This window comes from Jaculus jaculus, chromosome 5, assembly GCF_020740685.1.
Source record: "Jaculus jaculus isolate mJacJac1 chromosome 5, mJacJac1.mat.Y.cur, whole genome shotgun sequence".
NCBI lineage: Eukaryota > Metazoa > Chordata > Mammalia > Rodentia > Dipodidae > Jaculus > Jaculus jaculus.
Window position 1 is genome coordinate 46373060 of NC_059106.1, and position 20086 is coordinate 46393145.

At 47.6% G+C, this 20086-nt stretch overlaps 1 protein-coding gene across 1 annotated transcript; it reads right to left on the bottom strand.

Moving 5' to 3' along the window:
* Nucleotides 1-1729: 1729 nt before the first annotated feature.
* Nucleotides 1730-3353, bottom strand: Nppa (natriuretic peptide A). Its single transcript, XM_045150613.1, has 3 exons — nt 2962-3353; nt 2510-2836; nt 1730-1946 (listed from the first exon to the last, which is right to left on the bottom strand). The coding sequence occupies exons 1-3, from the start codon at nt 3082-3084 to the stop codon at nt 1935-1937; spliced, it is 462 nt and encodes a 153-aa protein (XP_045006548.1). The 5' UTR covers nt 3085-3353; the 3' UTR covers nt 1730-1934.
* Nucleotides 3354-20086: the final 16733 nt, after the last annotated feature.

Sequence of the window (20086 nt, forward strand, 5' to 3'; positions counted from 1 at the left end):
TTTACACGGGTACTGAGAAATCGAACCTGGGTCCTTCAGCCTTGTCAGCAAGCACCTTAACCACTAAGCCATCCTCCAGCCCAAGAGACTCATTTTTTAAAATTGTTTGGTTTTCTTCAAGATAGGGTTTCAATCTACCCCAGGCTGACCTGGAATTACACTGTGTAGTCTCAGGGTTGCCTCAATCTCATGGTGATCCACCTACCTCTGTTTTCCTAGTGCTGAGATTAAAGGTGTGTGCCACCATGCAGGCTAACGGACTCTTTTTTTTTTTTTTTTTTTTGAAAACGTGTTTTTATTTATTTGCTAGCAAAGAGAGACAGAATGGGTGTGGCAGGGCCTTAGGCCACTGCAAACCAACAAACAAAGCCTGATGGCTTGGGTGCAAGTCACCAGGACCCATGGAAAGCCAGATGCACAAAGGGGCGCCTGCATCTGGAGTTTGTTTACAGTGGCAGGAGGCCCTGGCATGCCCATACATACTCCGTCTCTCTGTCTCTCTCAAATAAATGAATAAATAATTTTTCAAAAAGAAAATGCTGCCTCTTCCCAAGCCCACTCACCTCAGTATAATCTGCAACCCCAGGCACCTTAGTCCTGAGTTAGGGAGGCCACACTATTTTTCAAATGCTCTTGGCTCCATGGGTTAAAAAAAAAAAAAAAAAAAAAACCACACTGCTGACTGACTGAATTAGTGAGACACCGAGAGTGTGTGTGTTGGGGGAGGGGGCTCATTCACAAAGTACTTGAGCCTGTAGCTTGTCTGCATGGAAAACCTTTCTTCATTTTGCCCAACTATGAGGTTCTCCCTTTGCTGACTTGTCCGAAGTAAAGTATAACTCATTTAGCCCCAGCAGGCAGCTTGCAGATGTGACAGGAGATTTACATAGCAACCTCGTTTTCCAAATGTTCCTTCAAACCATGAAGGCTGGAACCAAAACCTGCTGGGGCACAAGACATTGTCTGTTGGGTGCACAGTTCATAAACTGTCAACAGGGAAAAGCCCGGATGTTGGTGAGCTTCCTTTTCATAAACTTGAGCAAATCCTGGATTTAAAAACCAATGCCGTTACAATGATTGTAATGGGGAGGTAATATCATGGAGAATGGAATTTCAAATGGGAAAGTGTGGGGGTGGGGAGGGAGGGAATTACCATGGGATATATTTTATAATCATGGAAAATGTTAATAAAAATTTTAAAAAAAAATCCAAAAAAATAAAAAACAAAAAACCAATGCCGGAGCCAGGTGTGGTGGCACAACGCCTTTTAATCCCTGCACTCAGGAGACAGAGGTAGGATCGCCATGAGTTTGAGGCCACCCGAGACTGCATAGTGAATTCCAGGTCAGCCTGGACTAGAGTGAAACCCAACCTCAAAAAACAAAACAAAACAAACAAACAAAAAAACCCAGTGCCCTTGCGGTCTGTGTGGGCTTTGGCAGGTTCTGTGACTGAGGCCGGAGTCGTTGGCAGAGTAGTTGAGAACTGAGGTTTGAATCTCTGCCCCAAGCAAGAAATAAAGAAGGGAAGAGAGCAGACATGACAGGAAGGGAGGGAGGGCTCTTTCTGACCAAGAGACAAGTGGCAGGGAAGCTGGGCTAGGACGAAAGGACACCAACTCAGACCGTGGTTTCTGTCCGTGGTGCTGAAGTTTATTAATTTGTTGCTTTTTTTTTTTTTCCCCCAACTGCTTTCAGTAAAGGGTGGAGAACTACCATAATGCACGGGGTGAGAGAGGCGGGAAGCCATGCTTAACACTTATCTACACTGCGCATAGACTGTGAGAGAGGAAGGCAGGCAGCGGCAACTCCCGTTCAGCACGGTGTTTCCCCGCACCTGCCCGGCAATGAGATGAGATCAAGCTGCGTGAGACAGGCCTTGAAGATCTCGGGCGATGTGCTCCCTGGGTCTGGCCACCTTTTCCTCCCCAGCTGTTATCTTCGATACTACAGAGAGAAGAACATATTTGTCTTGGTGACGTGGCTATACTGTGCCAAATCTCTCAACTTGACCTCTGACCTGCTACTTCCTGCCAGTCCCCACTCCGGCTTGATAACCCTCTGAGTTTCATAAACCAATAAGCAATTTACTCATAAGAAAGCTAATAAGGACAATTTTGGTCAATGTCATTTAAATCTGTCAGGATCTTATAATGGTGAGAAGGACACAAACTCCCAATCAGCAGAGCAAAGATAACTTTGCCCTGTGAATATTTTAATTTTTCCAGCACTAGTGGTTATTTAGCCATACCTATATATAGAGAGAGATAGAGGTAGTTTTTTTTTTTTTTTTTTTTTTTTTCTGGACAGGCTGTAGCAGATAATGGCATTGTCCTAAGACTTGTAGGACATCCACCAAGGTGAGATAGAACTCTTAGAGGGATAAGTGTCTACACCAGTCTCTCCTGCCAGAGGCATTCCCTGCTACTGTTTTTTGGCAAGGCTAGAACATCCGACAGTGCCACAGTTCTCTTCCTCCCCATCCCATTCCCATCCCTTATTCCTCTTACCCGGAAGCTGTTGCAGCCCAGTCCACTCTGGGCTCCAATCCTGTCAATCCTGCCCCCGAAGCAGCTAGATCTCCGGAGACTTCGAGGGGCAGTGAGCAGTGCCCTTAGTTTGCTTTTTAGGAGGGCAGATCTATCGGCGGGCTCCCAGGGGCCCCGTTCGAGGACACTTGCATCTCTCTGAGGGGCGCTGACCTCCCTGGTCCAGGATGGCAGCTCTGGGAGGGAGCTAAGAGCTGCCCCTGCTTCATCCGTCTGGTCGTTTAGGACCTGAGGAGGCACAACCTCATCTTCTAATGGCATCTTCTCCTCCAGGTGCTCCAGGATGTTCTTTACAAAAGGAAAATAAAGACAAAGGCCATCTTACTGACTTGAAGAAAACGAAGATTGGAATAGGCTTAGTTCCAGCAAGACCCTTGACCTAGGCTGTGCCCTCCCCACCTTCTTGGCCCTACCTTGAAGTCCATCAGGTCTGCGTTGGACATGGTATCGTACAGGGGGTTTGCTCCAGTACGGCCTGGAAGCCAGAAGGTCAGGAAGAGGAGGAGGCTCACAGTGATGGCGGAGAAGGAGCCCATGCTGATGTAGGTCAGGTGCGACCTGGTGTCTGCTGCCTCTTCTAGCTTCTCTGTGATCTCCCTCTCTCAGCCTTTGTCCGTCACTGTCTCCAGCTGCTCAGCGCCTCCCGTTTTTATAGCCCCCCAGCTCTGTGAGAGCACAGGAGGGTTGGAACCCTCCCCATTCTGTCACTTGCGGCGATAAAGCAGAAGAGAGAGGAGCCAGCAGAAGATGCCCTTTTAAAGTTATCAATTCAGCAGAGCTTGTCACAGCCCTTCCGCCTTGAGCAGCCCAGGCCGCCCCCCAGACCCTCAGCTGCAAGAGCCACATTCTTGCTGATCTGCCTCAAGAGGTTCCCACTTCAAAGGTGTGAGAAGAGCAAAAAAGAGTCTTTGGTTATCTTCCCGCCGCCGTGCCTCGGGATTCTTTCTCCTTGGCAACGGACCCACGCCGGGAAGCAGAGGGTGACGGTTGGCCTGTGCCCAGCTTCTCCTGTTTGCAGCTCAGCTGTCATGGGCTCCAAATAAGGGTGGCAGGGGAGGAAGTGACAGGCAGCTGGGAGGCAGGCCAGAGAGGGAGTGCAGATGCTACAGAGCTGGTTTCACACCTGATTCATCAGCCTCGTGGGTGGACCTCTGGCCCCAGAAAGGCTGCCCTCATCTTTGGATGTCCCTGCCAGCAGTCAGGTGAAAGGGAGGCATTTTTTTTTTTTAGAGTATGAAGTCAGCCAGGAAGCCAACATGATGAAGGCCCCCAAGAACTCAACTGCTAAGTATAAACATGAAGGAAAGTTCAGGGAGCATCATCACTTCCTCCAAAGCACCTCCTCCCCACCGCCGTGAGGGGACAGGCTTAGAGGACACAGTCACTTTCATCTCTTGGCCTTGCTGCTTATAGAAGCTCACTTATTTATTTGCAAGGAGAAAAAGAGAGAGAAAAAAAATGGGTGCACCAGGCAGGGTCTTTATCCCCTGCAAATGAACTCCAGATAAAGCTCACTTTTTTTTTGGTTTCTCAAGATAGAGTCTCACTCTAGCCCAGGCTGACCTGGAATACACTCTATAGTCTCAGGTTGGCATCCAACTCACAGTGATCTTCCTACCTCAGGCCCCCAAGTACTGGGACTAAAGGCGTGTACCACCACACCAAGCCTAAGCTCACTCTTGATGTGAGCTTATGAGGGCCCCACCATTCCCAGGGGGGAGTCTGTGGCAAGCTGGCTGATGGAAGGAAAGAGGGAAGGAGCAACAATGGCTCACATAGTTCTCATAGTTCCCTCTGAGTCTCTGGAAGCAAAGCAAGTGATGGAGCCAAGAAGGCCTTGATTACCCTGGCAGCAACAGGAGAGTGAACATGCAGCAGCTGTCGACCTTTAATCAGTGGCCTCCATTTGCTAAGAGCCCACCTCAGTGTTTGCATATTCATATGCTGGGAAAATTGCCATGGTTGATGGAGTGGCCAAGAGATCCGCACTGCAGTCCTAAGCCCAGCTTTAAAGTGAGACTTGGGACTGGAGAGATGGCTTAGTGGTTAAGGCACTTGCCTGCAAAGCCAAAAAGACCCAGGTTTGATTCCCCAGGACCCATGTAAGCCAGATGCACAAGGTGGTACATGGGTCCGGAGTTACCCATTCTCTCTCTCTCTCTCTCTCAAAAAAAGTAAAAATAAAAATATTAAAATGGGCCTTATTTTGCTCATCTATGCACTGAGGAAAGTATGAAAATCTGTCTTGACCTCTGCTCAGGGCAGGTGTGGGCTCATGTATTCCAGTGGGCCATGTCATGTAACTGCAAAGTGGTGACAATGATTGCCTGGACTAATCACTCAAAAGTGCCCAACATGCGGCTGAGAGCTGTGTGTGGATGACCTCATTTTTACACACACACACACACACACACACACACACACACACACACACTAGCAGGTGGGCACTATTGTTCCCAGGTACAGAGGGACAGAACAGAAAGTCCCTTAGCTCATGAGTGGGAGAACCAGGGCCGCACCACAGGCCTAACCCATCTCATGTCCTGTGCTCTGTAGATGTCCCCCAGCTACACATCCCATGCTGCAGCTCTCAAACGCCCTGAGCGGCTCCCTACCTTCCCCATCCTGCGGCTCTCAGCTCATCAGCTGTGTGCGTGATGAGTCTGTTTGGTTTCTGATGCTTTTTTTGTGTATGTGTGTAAAGTATGTGTGGTGTATTATATGTAGTGTGTACACGTATGTGTGTGCAGAGGCACATGTATGTGTCTGCCGAGGCCAGAGGAGAACTTTGGGTGTCCTCCTCTATGGTTTTGTGCAATTCCTTGAGACGGGGTCTCTCCCTCAACCTGGATCTTTCATTTTTTAAATTGTATTTCTTTTATTTTATTTGAGAGACAGAGAAGAAGCAGAGAGAGATGGGAGAGAGAGAGAGAGAGAGAGAGAATGGGTGTGCCTGGGCCTTCAGCCACTGCAAATGAACTCCAGACACATGTGCCATCTGTGCTTCTGGCTTATGTGGGTCCTTTGACTTTGCAGACAAGCACTTTAACTACTAAGCCTTCTCTCTAGCCCTACTTATTTATTTTTGAGGTAAGATCTCACTCCCTCCTCTCAGGCTGTCTTCCAATTCACAGTGATTGTCCTCTTTCTGCCTCCTCAGTGCTGGGAATAAAGGCATGCACCACCACCACACACACACACACACACACACACACACACACACACACACACACACATATATATATATTTATATTTATATTTAATTTCTGAGAGAGACAGAAAGAAATAAGAAGACAGAAAGTGAGTGAGGATGTGTGCCAGGGCCTTCTACCACTGCACACAAACTCCAGGCATATACATCACTTTGTGCATCTGCCTTTATGTGAGCACAGGAGAATTGAACCCAGATTGTCAGGCTTTGAAGGCAAGTGTTGTCTTTAACCACTGAGCCATCTTTCCAGCCCAGGATCTTCCATTTTTGGTCAGTAAGCCCAAGTGATTCTCTAGTCTCTGCATCCTCACAGACTGGAGTTATAGCATGAATAGCCACACTCAGATTTATTTATTTATTTATTTTTGCTTGCTTGTGTTTTTTTTTTTTTTTAATTTTTTTTTGTTTTGATTTATTTATTTGAGAGAGACAAGCAGAGAGAGAGAGACAGAGAGAGAGAGAATGGGCATGCCAGGGCCTCCAGCCACTGCAAATGAACTCCAGATGCGTGCTCCCCCTTGTGCATCTGGCTAACGTGGGACCTGGGGAACCGAGCCTCGAACCGGGGTCCCTAGGCTTCACAGGCAAGCGCTTAACCGCTAAGCCATCTCTCCAGCCCGTGTTTTTTGTTTTTTGAGGTAGGGTCTCACTCTAGTTCAGGCTGACCTGGAATTCACTATGTAATCTCAAGGTGGCCTTGAACTCACAGCCATCCTCCTACCTCTGCCTCCCAAGGGCTGGGATTAAAGGCATGTGCCACCACACCCGGCTGATTTTTAACATTAAAAAAATATATATTTTATTTATTTGTTAGAGAGAGAAGAAGAAGAAGGAGAAGAAGTAAATGGGTACACCAGGACCTACTGCTGCCTCAAGCAAACTCCAAATGCATGAACCACTTTGTGCATCTGGTTTTAAGTGTTTACTAGGTGGGGAACTCAAACCCAGGCCAGCAGGCTTTGCAAGCAAGCTCCTGTAACCACTGCACAATCTCCCCAGCCCCTGACACTCAGCTTGTTATGTAGGTACTAGAGAGTCAAAGTTGGGCCGTCTCAGGCCTGTCCAGGCCCTCGTGTTTGAGTGGCAAGCGCTCTTAACCGCTGAGCCTTCTCCCCAGCCTTGCTCTCTCCTTTCTGACTGTAGCAAGGAAAGGGTTCCACCAGATCTCTGGGACCTTCTACCATGCCAGCGTGCTTCAGTTCACTCCTGGGAAGCCCTGTATACAGGTGTTGGCTGTCTAATTTCATCCTGATCAGATATATGCCCAGCTGTTCTGACATTGTAGTTGATCCCACGTAGAAGCCATCACGGGCAAGAAAGCTGCCAGGGGCCACGAGACATTATCTGTTGTGATAGAAATCTAAGACAGAAGGAAAATGGGGTGCTCTTGAGACAGCTTGGGGGTGTGGAAAACTGATAGGTGTTGGTGGGATTCTAGGAGCTCTAGAAATCCCGTCCCAGTAGCCTAATGGATAAGGCGCTGGCCTCCTAAGTGGGAGCTCTGGACCAACAGTCTGTCAGCTCCTGACAAGCCCCTGGAACATGCTCACAGCTTCGCTGCCCAGCTGCAGGGTATTATTAGCAGAGAGGCTTCAGCGCAGCCCAGCTGGGGGACTCGGGCTCCTTGCTGTGTGCATCACAAGGCCCATCTCCTGGCGATGGCCTTTGAGACAGGTGAAGACTTCCGGAAGGGCCATGGCAGGTGGCCGGAGCTGATGCTGCCACTCTCTGTCCTGAAGCTTGTCTGAAGTCGGTAGGTGGACCTAGAAGAGCAAAGTCCCAGAGGTCCAGACAGGGAATTGCAGGATTTGCCCACCTCCTCTTGATAAAATCAATTTTCCAGGCTGGAGACATGGCTCAGCTGTTAAGGTGTTTACCTGCAAAGCCAAAGGATCCAGATTCAATTCCCCAGGACCCACATAAAGCCAGATACACAAGGTGGTGCGTATGTCTGGAGTTCGTTTGTATTGGCTAGAAGCCCTGACGTGCCCATTCTCACTCTTTCTCTGCCTCTCTCTCAAATAAATTAAAATATTTTTAAAAAGTCAACTTTCCATTTGGGGGATAAGTATGTAGTATGTGTGGTGTATGTACATGTATGTGCAGATGCACGTACCCCATGCACATGTGCAGATGCCAGAGGAGAACATCAGATGTTCCCTGCTCCCCCCACCACACCCCTCACTCATCTGCTTGTTTGCTGATTCCAGAATTTACTATTTTCACAAGGCCAAGCAATTCTATGGTCTCTGTTCCCCACAGGGCTGAGGTTCTTTATGTGCATAAACAAGCCTAGTTATTTACATGGATGGTGGGGAGTCGAACTCAGGCAGTCTCAGGCCCTCCTACTTGTGAAGCAAGCACTTGCTGAGCCAACTCCGCAGCTTCTCAATTTTCCTTTTCCAGGCTGGACATAAGTGTCATTTGCTAAGTATTTTCAGTGAGTGAGGCATTTTACTGGGACAGGGATTAAAAATGAAAAAAAGATGCAGGCAGGGTGGTACACGCCTTTAATCCCAGCACCTGGGAGGCTGAGGTCAGAGGATTGTGCTGCCTGGAGGGTTATGTATGAAATTTTACCAGCCAGGCATGGTGGTGCATGCCTTTAATCCCAGCATTTGAGAGGCAGAAGTAGGAGGATCGCCATGAGTTTGAGGCTACCCAGAGGCAAAAGTTCACTTTCCAGGGAAGCAAGAGTGTGGGGGAGGGAGGGATTAGTTCACCATTGTTGCTTAACAAGTTACCCTTTACCCCAAATTTGGTAATTTAAGGCAACGCATTGTGCTCTCTGACAGTCAATGTATAAAGCAGTAATCTGACGTGTGGCTGGGTGTTCCCGACTTAGGGTCCTATACACTACAATCAAAGGGGCTGCTGACTTGAGCTGCTGTCATCAGAAGCCCACCCCGGGGAGCTTCTCTTCTCAAGCTCATGTCCATGGTTGGCAGAAGCCTCAGATCCTTGATGACTGCTGATGGAGGCTGGAGATGTCAACTTGTTACTTGAGCCTCTCCAGAGAGAAGCAATGGGCTTCCTTTAGGTCAAGCAAGAGAAATAAAAAAAGAAAAAAAAAAGGTGGGGGCTGAGGAGATGACTTAGTGGGTAAAGTACTTGCCACCCAAGACTGAGGACCTAAATTTGATCCTTTCTGGCCACTGTGAAAACTTGATTCAGCTGGGTGTGCCCGTAAGCCCAGTGCTTGAGAGGCAGAAGAAAGAAGCTTCCTCTAGGGATTGACTTGCTGGCTAGCTTGTCTAACTGAATCAGTGAGACCTCTCTCAAAAAATAAGGTGGGCTGGAGAGATGTCTTAGCAGTCAAGGAGCTTGCCTGCAAAGCCTAAGGACCCATGTTTGACTCTCCAGATCCCACATAAGCCAGAAGCACAAGGTAACATAAGCACACAAGGTCACACATGCTCACAAGGTGGCACACCTGTATGGAGTTCAATTACAGCAGCTGGATCCCCTAGCGTGCCAATTCTCAATCTCTCTCTCTCTCTCTCAATCTCTCTCACACACATTAAGAGAAAGAAAGAAAGAGAGAGAAAGAAGGAAGAGAAAGGTGCCGGGTGTGGTGGCGCTTGCTTTTAATCCCAGCACTTGGGAGGCAGAAATAGAAATAGAAATAGTTCAAGGCCAGCCTGAAACTACATAAGTGAATTCCAGGTCAGCCTGGGCTAGAGAGAAACCCTACCTCAAAAAAAAAAAAAAAAAAAAAAAAAAAAAAGAAAGACCAGTCTGTTGAACTTGTCTCAAAAAATAAAGTGAGATTAAGGAAGATACCTGACATTAGCCTCTGGCCTCTACATGTACATGTACATGCATGGACATGTACACACAAGCCCAAAAGACACATAATAGACACACATACAAAATTGGGGAAAGAATGGAGGAGGGAGAAGTTATGGAAGCCACAGTTTGTCTTTCCTTCTCTTATGACAATATGACACTAGTCATATTGTGTCAGAAACCTACCCTATGAGTATGACCTCATTTTTACCCACAGTGACTGTCTCTGAATGAGGTTGTATCCTGAGGCTCTGGATGTTAGACCATCCATATGTACTGGGGGAACGTAATTCAACCTCCAACCAGTACTTGATCCCCAGGATCCTTTCCTGAAATTCACTGTGTTGTCTCAGGATGGCCTCAAACTCACGGCGATCCTCCTACCTCTGTCTCTGAGTACTTGGATTAAAGGCGTGCGGCACCATGCCCAGCAGGGTCATCAGGGTCCTATCTATCTTCAGTCTCATACTGGTCAGAACCCCATCCCAAATCACAGCCGCCGATCACCCCAGACCCCGAACTGTGTCCTCCTGTTTCTTCAGGTGGTGGAGGGAAAAACCAAGTCTCCTGGGTCTGCTCCTCCCATGAACTGCCTTATAACCCCTCTTTTCCAGGTGCTGCTGGCTGTGTGGCCATTTTAATCTGGGTGGGGGCATCAGCAGCCCTGGGTACCAAGCCAGCCATTGCGTTTTCTGGGAAGCCAGAGGTGTGGGCATGTGGAGCAGGTGAGTAGGTGTGAGGCAGCTTAAGGATACCACCGCCTTGTATTCCCGCATCTAGTACCCAGTAGGCCCACATCAGTTCTTTAGAAAATACCTTTTGGGGCTGGAAAGATGGCTCAGTAGTTAAGGCACTTGCCTGCAAAACCTAACAACTGGGGTTCAGTTCCCTATTATCCACGTAAAGCCAGATGCACAAAGTGGCACATACATCTGAAGTGGGTTTGCAGGGACTCTAAGAGGCCCTGACATGTGCGTTCTCTCTGTCTCTCTACTTGCAAATAAATAAATAAAATATAATACATTTAAAAAAAAATTTTCAGGGTAGGGTCTCACTCCAGCCCAGGTTGACCTGGAATTCACTATGAAGTCTCAGGGTGGCCTTGAACTCATGGCAGTCCTCCTACCTCTGCCTTCTGAGTGCTGGGATTAAAGGTGTGCGCCACTATGGCGGCTATAATTTTTTTTTTTTTTTTTTGAGACAAGGTCTTATGTAGTCCAGACTGGCCTCACACTTGCTGTGTAGCCAGGAATAACCTTGAACTTCTGATCTGCCTGGCTGAGTCCTCTGGATGCTGAGGTTCCAGGCATGTGCTACCACATTTATGATTTATGAAGTGCTAGGGATCTAATTCAGGGCTTTGTGTATGCTAAGCAAGCTCTGCCAACCGGGCTACAGTCCCAGTCCCAGCTTTCTGAGTGGCTGAATGAATGTGCTGCCTCCTCTGTTCAGCGCCCATCCCATAAACACCTGAATGCCCACCCCTGCACTCTAGCTCCCCGGGGACCTCACGAGAGCGTGGAGTCACCCTATGGCTGATGTACAAAAGTCCTGCTCTCTTCCCTGATATAGAAAGAACCAGATGGGGGAATGTGAAGTGGGCAGGACTGGTAGGAAGCTGGTGTCGCAACATGGGCAGGAGTGGCTGGCGAGGGTAGAAACCAGGAATGGAAATGAAGGGTCAAGTTCAGGAGGAGGGAAGGAGCCAGTGTGCATGGTGCCTGCTTGGGTGGTCCAGCCAGGGAAGATTCCATGCACTCGCCTCATCAAGGGTGTGGTCCTAGGAGGAGACCCGATCCCATGGGAGTGTTTTAGTTTAGGTTTCCCTAAACCCAGGATGGATTGAAGCACAGGTGGTTTATTTTAGAGACTATCACAGGAAATGACAGCAGGTGGGGGGGCTCTGACACAAGAAAGTGGGGGACCACCATGGACAGCAGCAGCTCCAGCTCCCTTTCCACAGAGAATTGCAAAGATGAATAAAACCTGTGCTACCTGTGAACAGAGGCAGCAGGATGTTTAAACGCAGACTCGGGCTGCAGAGATTGTTCAGTGGTTAAAAGCACTTGCTTGCAAAACCTGACAGCCCTGGTTCAATTCCCCAGTACCCACAAGAGGCCAAATGCACAAAGTGAAGTTTGTTTGCAAGCAGTCCCCTGGCACACCCATTTTCTCTCTCTCTCTCTAGTTCACTCTCTGCTTACAAATAAATGAATGAGTGAAATATTTAAATACAGATTCTTGCAAGATATCTGCGTGCAGCTTCTGACTGATGTCAGTTCCTCACATGTCCTGCTACATCAGGTGTGTTCTGGACGCTGGAGGAAGTCTTCAGGCCCCAGGGCTTCAGGGCAAGGCACAGCCAGGACTCACTGAAACAGACAGCTCAGGGCCTTGGCCCGGAAGTGCCAGGAACAGGAGTGCATGGATCAGTGTCCAAGAGTTGATAAATGTTCCAGGGCGCAGCTCTATGGGGCTGCAAGTCACTTAGCAGAGCAGGGTTGATGGCTTAAGATAAGACAGTAAGGGCTGGAGAGATGGCTTCGTGGTTAAGGCTCATGCCTGCGAAGACAAAGGACCCAGGTTCGATTCCCCAGGACCCATATAAGCCAGTTGCACAAGGTGGTGCATGTGTCTGGAGTCTGTTTGCAGTGACTGAAGGCTCTGACATGTCCATTCTCTCTCTCTCTCTCTCAAATAAATCAAATCAAATAAAAAAGTTTTAAAAGTCAGGCGTGAGCCTGGTGTGGTGGCGCATGCCTTTAATCCCAGCACTTGGGAGGCAGAGGTAGGAGGATCACTGTGAGTTCGAGGCCACCCTGAGACTACATAGTGAACTCCAGGTCAGCCTGGGCCAGAGTGAGGCCCTCCCCCATAAAACGAAACATAAGCATAATAATAAGACAGTAGGTGAACATTCTTCAGAGAAGGAGAGGTGAGGTCTCCATCATGAACCCAGACAAACAGCCAACCCCATTTAGTTTAGACTCAGCAGGAGTCTTTCCTTTCCTTGTCAACGTTCTTAGAAGCTGCCATAAGGGACATTAAGAAGGAACCCTGGGCAGAGTGTCAGAGTAGGATGGCTAGTATGACCTGGGGGATCATGCCAATGCTGTCCCGGCAACTGACACAAACACTCCAGGTCTGGCACTGCGGCCTGCACTCCCCGAAGCCGCCTTCCAGCTCCACAGCCGTGGAGACGTGGGTGTCTCTGGTTCGTCCCATCGACACCTCTTCCTGGAGAGATTCTGGTGATAAGTGTCTCTGGAGATAGCTGATTGGCAACTTCTTTAGGGGACAAGGTTGATGACAGGCAAATCGCGGAGGCTAAGGTGTGGTGCGGCTCCAAGGGCAAGCAGCAGGGAGGCTGGAAGGGTGTGTGTGCATGTGTGTGTGTGCGCGTGCGTGCATATGAAATTGTAAATGTGTCACTAACTAGGAATCTTAAAAGAGTATTTATTTATTTATTTATTTTGCAAGGAGAGATTGAGAAGAGAGACTGACAGAGAGAATGGGTGCCCCAGGGCCTCCAGCCACCGCAACCCAACTCCAGACACATGCTCCACTTTGTGCATCTGGCTTCATGTAGGTACTGGGGAATTAAACCCGGGTCATTAGGCTTTGCAGGCAAGCACATAAATAGGTAAACTACTTCTCCAGCCCTAGGAAACTGTTTTATATTATGAGTGTTCTTACATGTCTCTGTGGGTGTGCATGCATGTGTGTGGAGGCCAGCAGATAATGTTGAATGTCTTCTTCCGTCATGCTCCATCTTTTTCTCATTGTTTTGTTTCGTTTTTTTTGAGGTAGGGTCTCGCTCTAGCTCAAGCTGACCTGGAATTACTATGTTGTCTCAGGCTGGCCTTCTGAGTATTGGGATCAAAGGCATATGCCACCAAGCCCAGCTTCATCTTATTATTATTTTTAACAATGTAGCAAGCAATTAAAAAAATATTTCATTTTTATTTATTTACTTGAAAGAGAGAGAGGCAGACAGAGAAAGGGTGAGAGAGAATGGGTGTGCCAGGGCCTCCAGCCACTGCAAATGAACTCCAGATGCATGCGCCACCTTGTGCATCTGGCTTTCATGGGTCCTGGGGAATTGAACTGTGGTCCTTCGGCAAGTGCCTTAATGGCTGAGCCATCTCTCTAGCCCTTCATCTTATTTTTTTTTTCTGGCTACCACTTTATTTTATTATTTTATTTTAAAAAATATTTTATTTTTATTTATTTATATGACATAGAGAAAGATGGGGAGAGAGAGAGAATGGGCACAACAGAGCCTCCAGTCACTGCAAACAAACTCCAGATACATGCGCCACCTTGTGCATCTGGCTGGTCCTGGGGAATTGAACCTGTGTCCTTTGGTTTTACAGGCAAATGCCTTAACCACTAAGCCACTAGGCCTTTATTTTTGACAACATGAGTTTATTGGCTGTGTCATCACTAGCTTCATCTTATTTTTTGAGACAGGTTCACTCAATGACCTGATACTCACCAGTCAGGTTAGTTAGCCAGCAAACCCTAAGGATCCGCCTGTCTCCATCTCCCCGGAGCTGGGATTGCCATTGCCCAACCTGCACTTCCGTATGGGAATTTGGGATTAAAGCGTAGATCATCATGCTTGTGCAGAAAGCACTTTACCCACTGAGCCATCTCCCCAACCAGGAAGGGTTTTTTCTGTTTGTTTGTTTGTTTTTGTTTTTCAAGGTAGGGTCTCACTCTGGTCCAGGCTGACCTGGAATTAACTATGTAGTCTCAGGGTGGCCTCAAACTCTCAGCGATCCTTCTACCTCTGCCTCCTGAGTGCTGGGATTAAAGGTGTGCACCACCATGCCTGGCTTTTTTCTTGTTTGTTTTATTGACCCTGATTTTAAAAAATAAATTCTTTTCATTTCGGGAGAAGTGTTAGAGATCAAATGAATAAGAGGCAAACTCTCTACCACCGAGCTGCATCCTGAGCTCAGGAGGAGTTGAAAGGAAAACCATGGACAGTGTTGGTCTGCACGGCTGTCTGTCCTCATGGGGGCAAAGTGCAACACCCCATCCAGCCCGAGGGGTCACATTTGGCTCCTGCACAAGGGCTCTGGGGTCCTCTTTCTTGGACTTTTGCTTGGGAAAAAAAAAATCCAAGTACCCAGAACAATGCAGCACTAGTTGACCCCTGTTTAGGAATGTGCCAGACTCGACTGGGAGAATTCTGAAGTTCTGGCTGTGTCTGTGGAGTGAGTGTGTGTGTATATATACACACACACACATATATATATAATTTGTCAGACATGGTGGTACATGCCTGTAGTCCCAGAACTCAGGAAGCAGAGGTAAGAGGATTGCCATGAGTTTAAAGCTAGTCTGGGCTGCAGAGTGAGTTCTAGATCAGCCTGGGCTAGAGTGAGACCCTACCTTGAAAAAAAAATTTTTAATTATTTATTTGCATGTGTGTGTGTGTATGCTAAGGTCTCTTGCCATTGCAAATGAATGCCAGATACATGTCCCACTTTTTGCATCTGGCTTTACCTGTGTGCTGGGGAATCAACTTTGGACTTGGGTTGGCAAGCTTTGGTAGCAAGTGCCTTTAACTAATAAGCAATCTTCCCAAGTCCTACTACTTTCACTGTTTTGTTTTTTTTTTCAGATTTTATGTTCACTTTTAATTTTATTTGCAAGTAGAGAACAACAGAGAGAAGAGAGAGAGAGAGACAGAATGGGAGTGCCAGGGTCTCTAGCCACTGCAAATGAGCTCCAGATGCACATGCCACTTTGTTCATCTGGTTTTACGTGGGTACTGGGGAATCAACCTCAGGTCAAGCAAGTGCCTTAACCACTGAGCTATCTCTTCAGCCCTCCTGTTGCTGGTTGCTGTTGTTTGGTTGGTTAGTTTGTTCAGGTAGGGTCTCACTCTAGCTCAGACTGACTTAGAACTCTGTGTAGTCCAAGCTAGTGGATTCACAGTGGTCCTCCTACATTAGCCTCCTGAGTGTTGGGATTTAAGACATGTGCCACCATCCTGACTCCTACCCTCATTTCTAAAACAAAATTTGTTTATTTGCAAGGAGAGAGAGAATGAATGAGAATGGGAATACCAGAGCCTCCGGCCACTGCAGATGAACTCCAGAAACATGTGCCACTTTTTGTGTCTAGCTTTACGTGAGTACCGGGGAATCGAACACCAGGCCATCAGGCTTTGTAAGCAAATACCTTTAACCGCTCAGCCATCTCTCCAGCTCGCCTACTCTCATTTTTTTTTCCACTCTAGTCCAGGCTGACCTGGAATTCACTATGTAGTCCCAGAGTGGCCTCGAACTCATGGCGATCCACCTGCCTTTGCCTTCTGAGTGCTGGGATTAAAGGTGTGCGCCATCATACCCGGCTCTACTCTCACTTTAATAAACTTAGACTTTCCCTACTTAAAAAAAATTATAGGTGTGTGCGATGAGGAGGAGCGTGGCCGTCCCACCATCTAGCTTTGGTCCTTGACTTGGGAGAGGCTAGGTGAGGCTGTGGTTAGGGCCCAGGCTGGATCCTGACTCTGTCACTTACTAACTGCATGACCCTGACCTGTCTGTGCCTGAGTTTTCCCATCTGCAAAACCAGGGGTAGCCTGCTTCTTCTCCTAAAGGTTGTGAAGACTGACTGAGCCATGGAACTGTGCTTGCTGCACTGGTGAGATCTTTTTTTTTTTTTTTTTAATTTTATTTATTTATTTGAGAGCGACAGACACAGAGAGAAAGACAGATAGAGGGAGAGAGAGAGAATGGGCGCGCCAGGGCTTCCAGCCTCTGCAAACGAACTCCAGACACGTGCGCCCCCTTGTGCATCTGGCTAACGTGGGACCTGGGGAACCGAGCCTCGAACCGGGGTCCTTAGGCTTCACAGGCAAGCGCTTAACCGCTACGCCATCTCTCCAGCCCACTGGTGAGATCTTTATCCACACCAGCTGTTCTAACTGCTTGATGTTCTCCCTGGGCCAGAAACATTAGATAAAGATGACTCATGGGTTCTTGGAAAAAGAAAACAACTGCTACTAAAACTGCATTTTATTTTATTTTTTTGGTTTTTCTTTTAAATATTTTTATTTATTTATTTGACAGAGAAAGAGGGAGGGGGAGAGAGAGAGAATGGGCACTCCAGGGCCTCCAGCCACTGCAGACGAACTCCAGACGTATGTGTCCCCTTGTGCATCTGGCTTATGTGAGTCTTGGGAAATTGGACCTGGGTCCTTTGGCTTTGCAGGCAAACACCTTAACCACTAAGCCATCACTCTAGCCCTAAAACTTCATTTAAAAAAAATATTTTTAGTTGGGCATGGTTGCTCACAGAGGTAGGATTGCTGTGAGTTTGAGGCCAGCCTGGGACTACAGAGTGACTTTCAGGTCATCCTGAGCTACAGAGACCCTACCCTGCCTTTAATCCCACACTTGGGAGGCAGAGGTAGGAGGATTGCTGTGAGTTTGAGGCCACCCTGAGACTCCATAGTGAATTCCAGGTCAGCCTGGGCTAGAGTGAGACTCTAGCTCAAAAAGCCAAAAAGAAAAAAACAAAAACAAAAACTAAACAATAGGTTAAAAAAAAAAGCGGGGGTTGGATGTGACAGTGCACCCCTTTAATCCCAGCACTCAGGAGGCAGAGGTAGGAGGATAGATGTGAGTTTGAGGCCACCCTGAGACTATAGTGAATTCCAGGTCAGATTGTGTTAGAGCAAGACTTTACCTTGAAAAAAAATAAATAAATAAAATAAAGGTACCCCAGCTAAAATATAAGACCAAGAGGAGGAGCCACAAAGTGGAACAGGACCCTGGATTGGCCACCACTGGTGAGCAGCCCTCCTCGGAAGGGCAGACGGGGTACTACAGTGGCACATGCGTGTACCCACACCACGTTACACACACACTAGCAAAATTATTTATTTTATATTTATTTACTTGAGAGAGAATAAGAAACAGGTAGCGAGAGAGAGAAAGAGAGTGCTCGGGCTTCTACCGTTGTAAATGCACTCCACGTGCATGGGCCACCTAGTGAATCTGGCTTTACATGGGTACTGGTGAATTGAACCTGGGTCCTTTGGCTTTGCAGGCCAAGAACTTTAACTGCTAAGCCATCTCTCCAGCCCTATATATATTTTTTCTTTGTTTGTTTTTTCGAGGTAGGGTCTTGTTCTAGCCCAAGCTGACCTGGAATTCACTATGGAGCCTCAAGGTGGCCTCAAACTCATGGCAATCCTCCTACTTCTGCCACCGAGTGCTGGGATTAAAGGCATGAGCCACCACGCCTGGCTTCATATTTTTATTTTTACTTTTTTTAGAGGTAGGGTCTCACTCTAACCTATGCTAACATGCCACTCACTCTGTAGTCCCAGGCTGGTTTCAAACTCTTGGTGATGATCCTCCTACCTCTTCCTCCCAAATGCTGGGATTAAGGAATGGTGGAATAAAGAAAAAGTATGTATTTATGTGTGTATATATATATATGAATATATATATCTGTGTGTGTGTGTGTATTGTCTATATATATGTATATATTTGGCTTTTCGAGGTAGAGTCTCATTCTAGTCCAAGCTGACCTGGAATTCACTATGCAGTCTCACTCGAGCTCACAATGATCCTCCCACCTCTGCCTCCCAAGTGCTGGGATTAAAGGTGTGCACCACAACCACACCTAGCTACCCCCTGCCACTTTTTTTTTTTTTTTTTGAGGTAAGGTATCACTGTAGCCCTGGGTGACCTGGAACTTATTCCTAGGATGGTCTCGAACTCACTGCAATCCTCCTACCTCTGCCTCCCAAGTACTGGAATTAAAGGTGTGCATCACCACACCCAGTTTATTGTCTAATTTTTATTTGTGTGTATATTGGGGATACACTAAGCTCTCTTCCATTGCAAATGAACTCTGGGCTTTACATGGGCATGGGCACTAGTAAACTGAACCCAGGCCAGCAGGCTTTGCAAGCAAATGCCTTTAACCACTGGGCCATCTTCCCAACCTCCCCAAAACCATAACTGATCTAATTAGATATCACAACCTCTGGTACACAATGGGTTAAAACAAGAAATCACATAAGACTCGCCCTTACCCACAGCTCAGTTCAAAGCCAGGAATGTGGGCCTGTGGAGTAACGAAGCCCCTGGACTCTCTGCTCATGTTGCTGGAAAGCCTGGCTTTGCTGGGTCTCAGGTTTTTCCATCCTCAGAATGACGTGGCGGTAGTCGGGACAGAACTGGCTGTATGCAGCTTCGCCCTCATTGAGCTCATACAAGGCATTCACTGGTCAGGGCTCAGCCGCATGGCTTTGGACTTTAGAACACAATACGTGAGGGGTCCAGGACACACAGAAGAGATCACAGCATGCCGATTAAGGCCACACAAGATCATCCTGAGTTGTCTTCTCCTCCCTTCTCTCTGGAGCGTAGAGGAAGTGACTTTGTGGCCCCAAGAGAGGAGCTGCTGCCAGCCTCCTGAAACCTCCAGAGGCTTGAAGCTCAGAGTTGGGATAGGAGGGAAGGCTCGCTCCCATGAGGAAGGCAGCAGACTAGCTCCCCATCTCTCTCTCTCTCTCTCTCTCTCACACACACACACCATCTCCAACAGCTTTGTCAGATCGTCTGGAAAGCAAAGGTCCCCAGGAGGAGTGCATAATGGCAGAGCTTCAGGTGAGGGAGGACTAGTGGGGCAAATGCCATAACACCCGCTTTCGGCTCCCAGAAGAGAGAGCGCCTTGGAAAAGCAGGTTTGCAAAGTGACTCCAGTGTTAAAAGTGTGGCCTGACATCCCAAAATGGTGAAAACCCAGGAAGGAAACCCTACCACCACGCAGGCCAGCCCTCGAGCTGCATCCCCACCCCGGCCCACCCCACCATTACTACACCTTGGAACCTTCTGGAAAGCCAGGTTTTATGGGTTTTGTTTCTCTTCTTTTCTTTCTTTTCATTTCAGAAATAAGAGAACGTTTTAAACACACAGAGACAAACCAGTTTCAAAAGAAAGCAATGTACTTATGATTTTATTTCACTGTAGAAAGTTTGTACTCAAAGGTAAGAAACCATGTTGTAGAAAATAACGAAATAAATAAGCAAGTAAAAACAAATAAATAGAAGTTGCATGAAAGGAAGTCACAGAGCTGGGGAAAGAGCCCCTTGTAGAGTCAGAAGCAGGTGTCTGCAGCCAGGATGTCCTACTGAGGCCTCAGTACCACGGAGGAGAAGAGACAGGGTGATGATGGCCTTGGGAGGGCAACTGAGGCAGGAGCTGCGCTTCCCTCACTCCATGCTGCCTCTCCCCCAGCCCTCAGACGATCTTCATGCTTGAGGTTCTGGAAATATCCATCTCACTGCGCCTCAGTTTTCCCTGTAACGTGGGGTTACTCTATCGGTTTTGTCTTCTTCTTAGATCCTAAATGGGGGAAAAAAAAAACCCAAAAATCAGAGAGGCAAAATGCTTAGGACTCTTTCTGCTTCAAGAAGGGGTTGTCAAAGGGTAGTCAGACTCTACCCTGAGTAGAATCTTCCCCCTCTGATAAGAGTCGAGTGAGTGCTGAAAGGTAGG

Excerpts from the sequence above, each read along its gene's own strand:
- Nppa (XM_045150613.1), bottom strand. The coding sequence starts at position 3,084 with ATGGGCTCCTTCTCCGCCATCACTGTGAGCCTCCTCCTCTTCCTGACC. Across the intron at positions 2,837-2,961 it reads CAGACCTGATGGACTTCAAG|AACATCCTGGAGCACCTGGA; the intron begins GTAGGGCCAAGA and ends CCTTTTGTAAAG.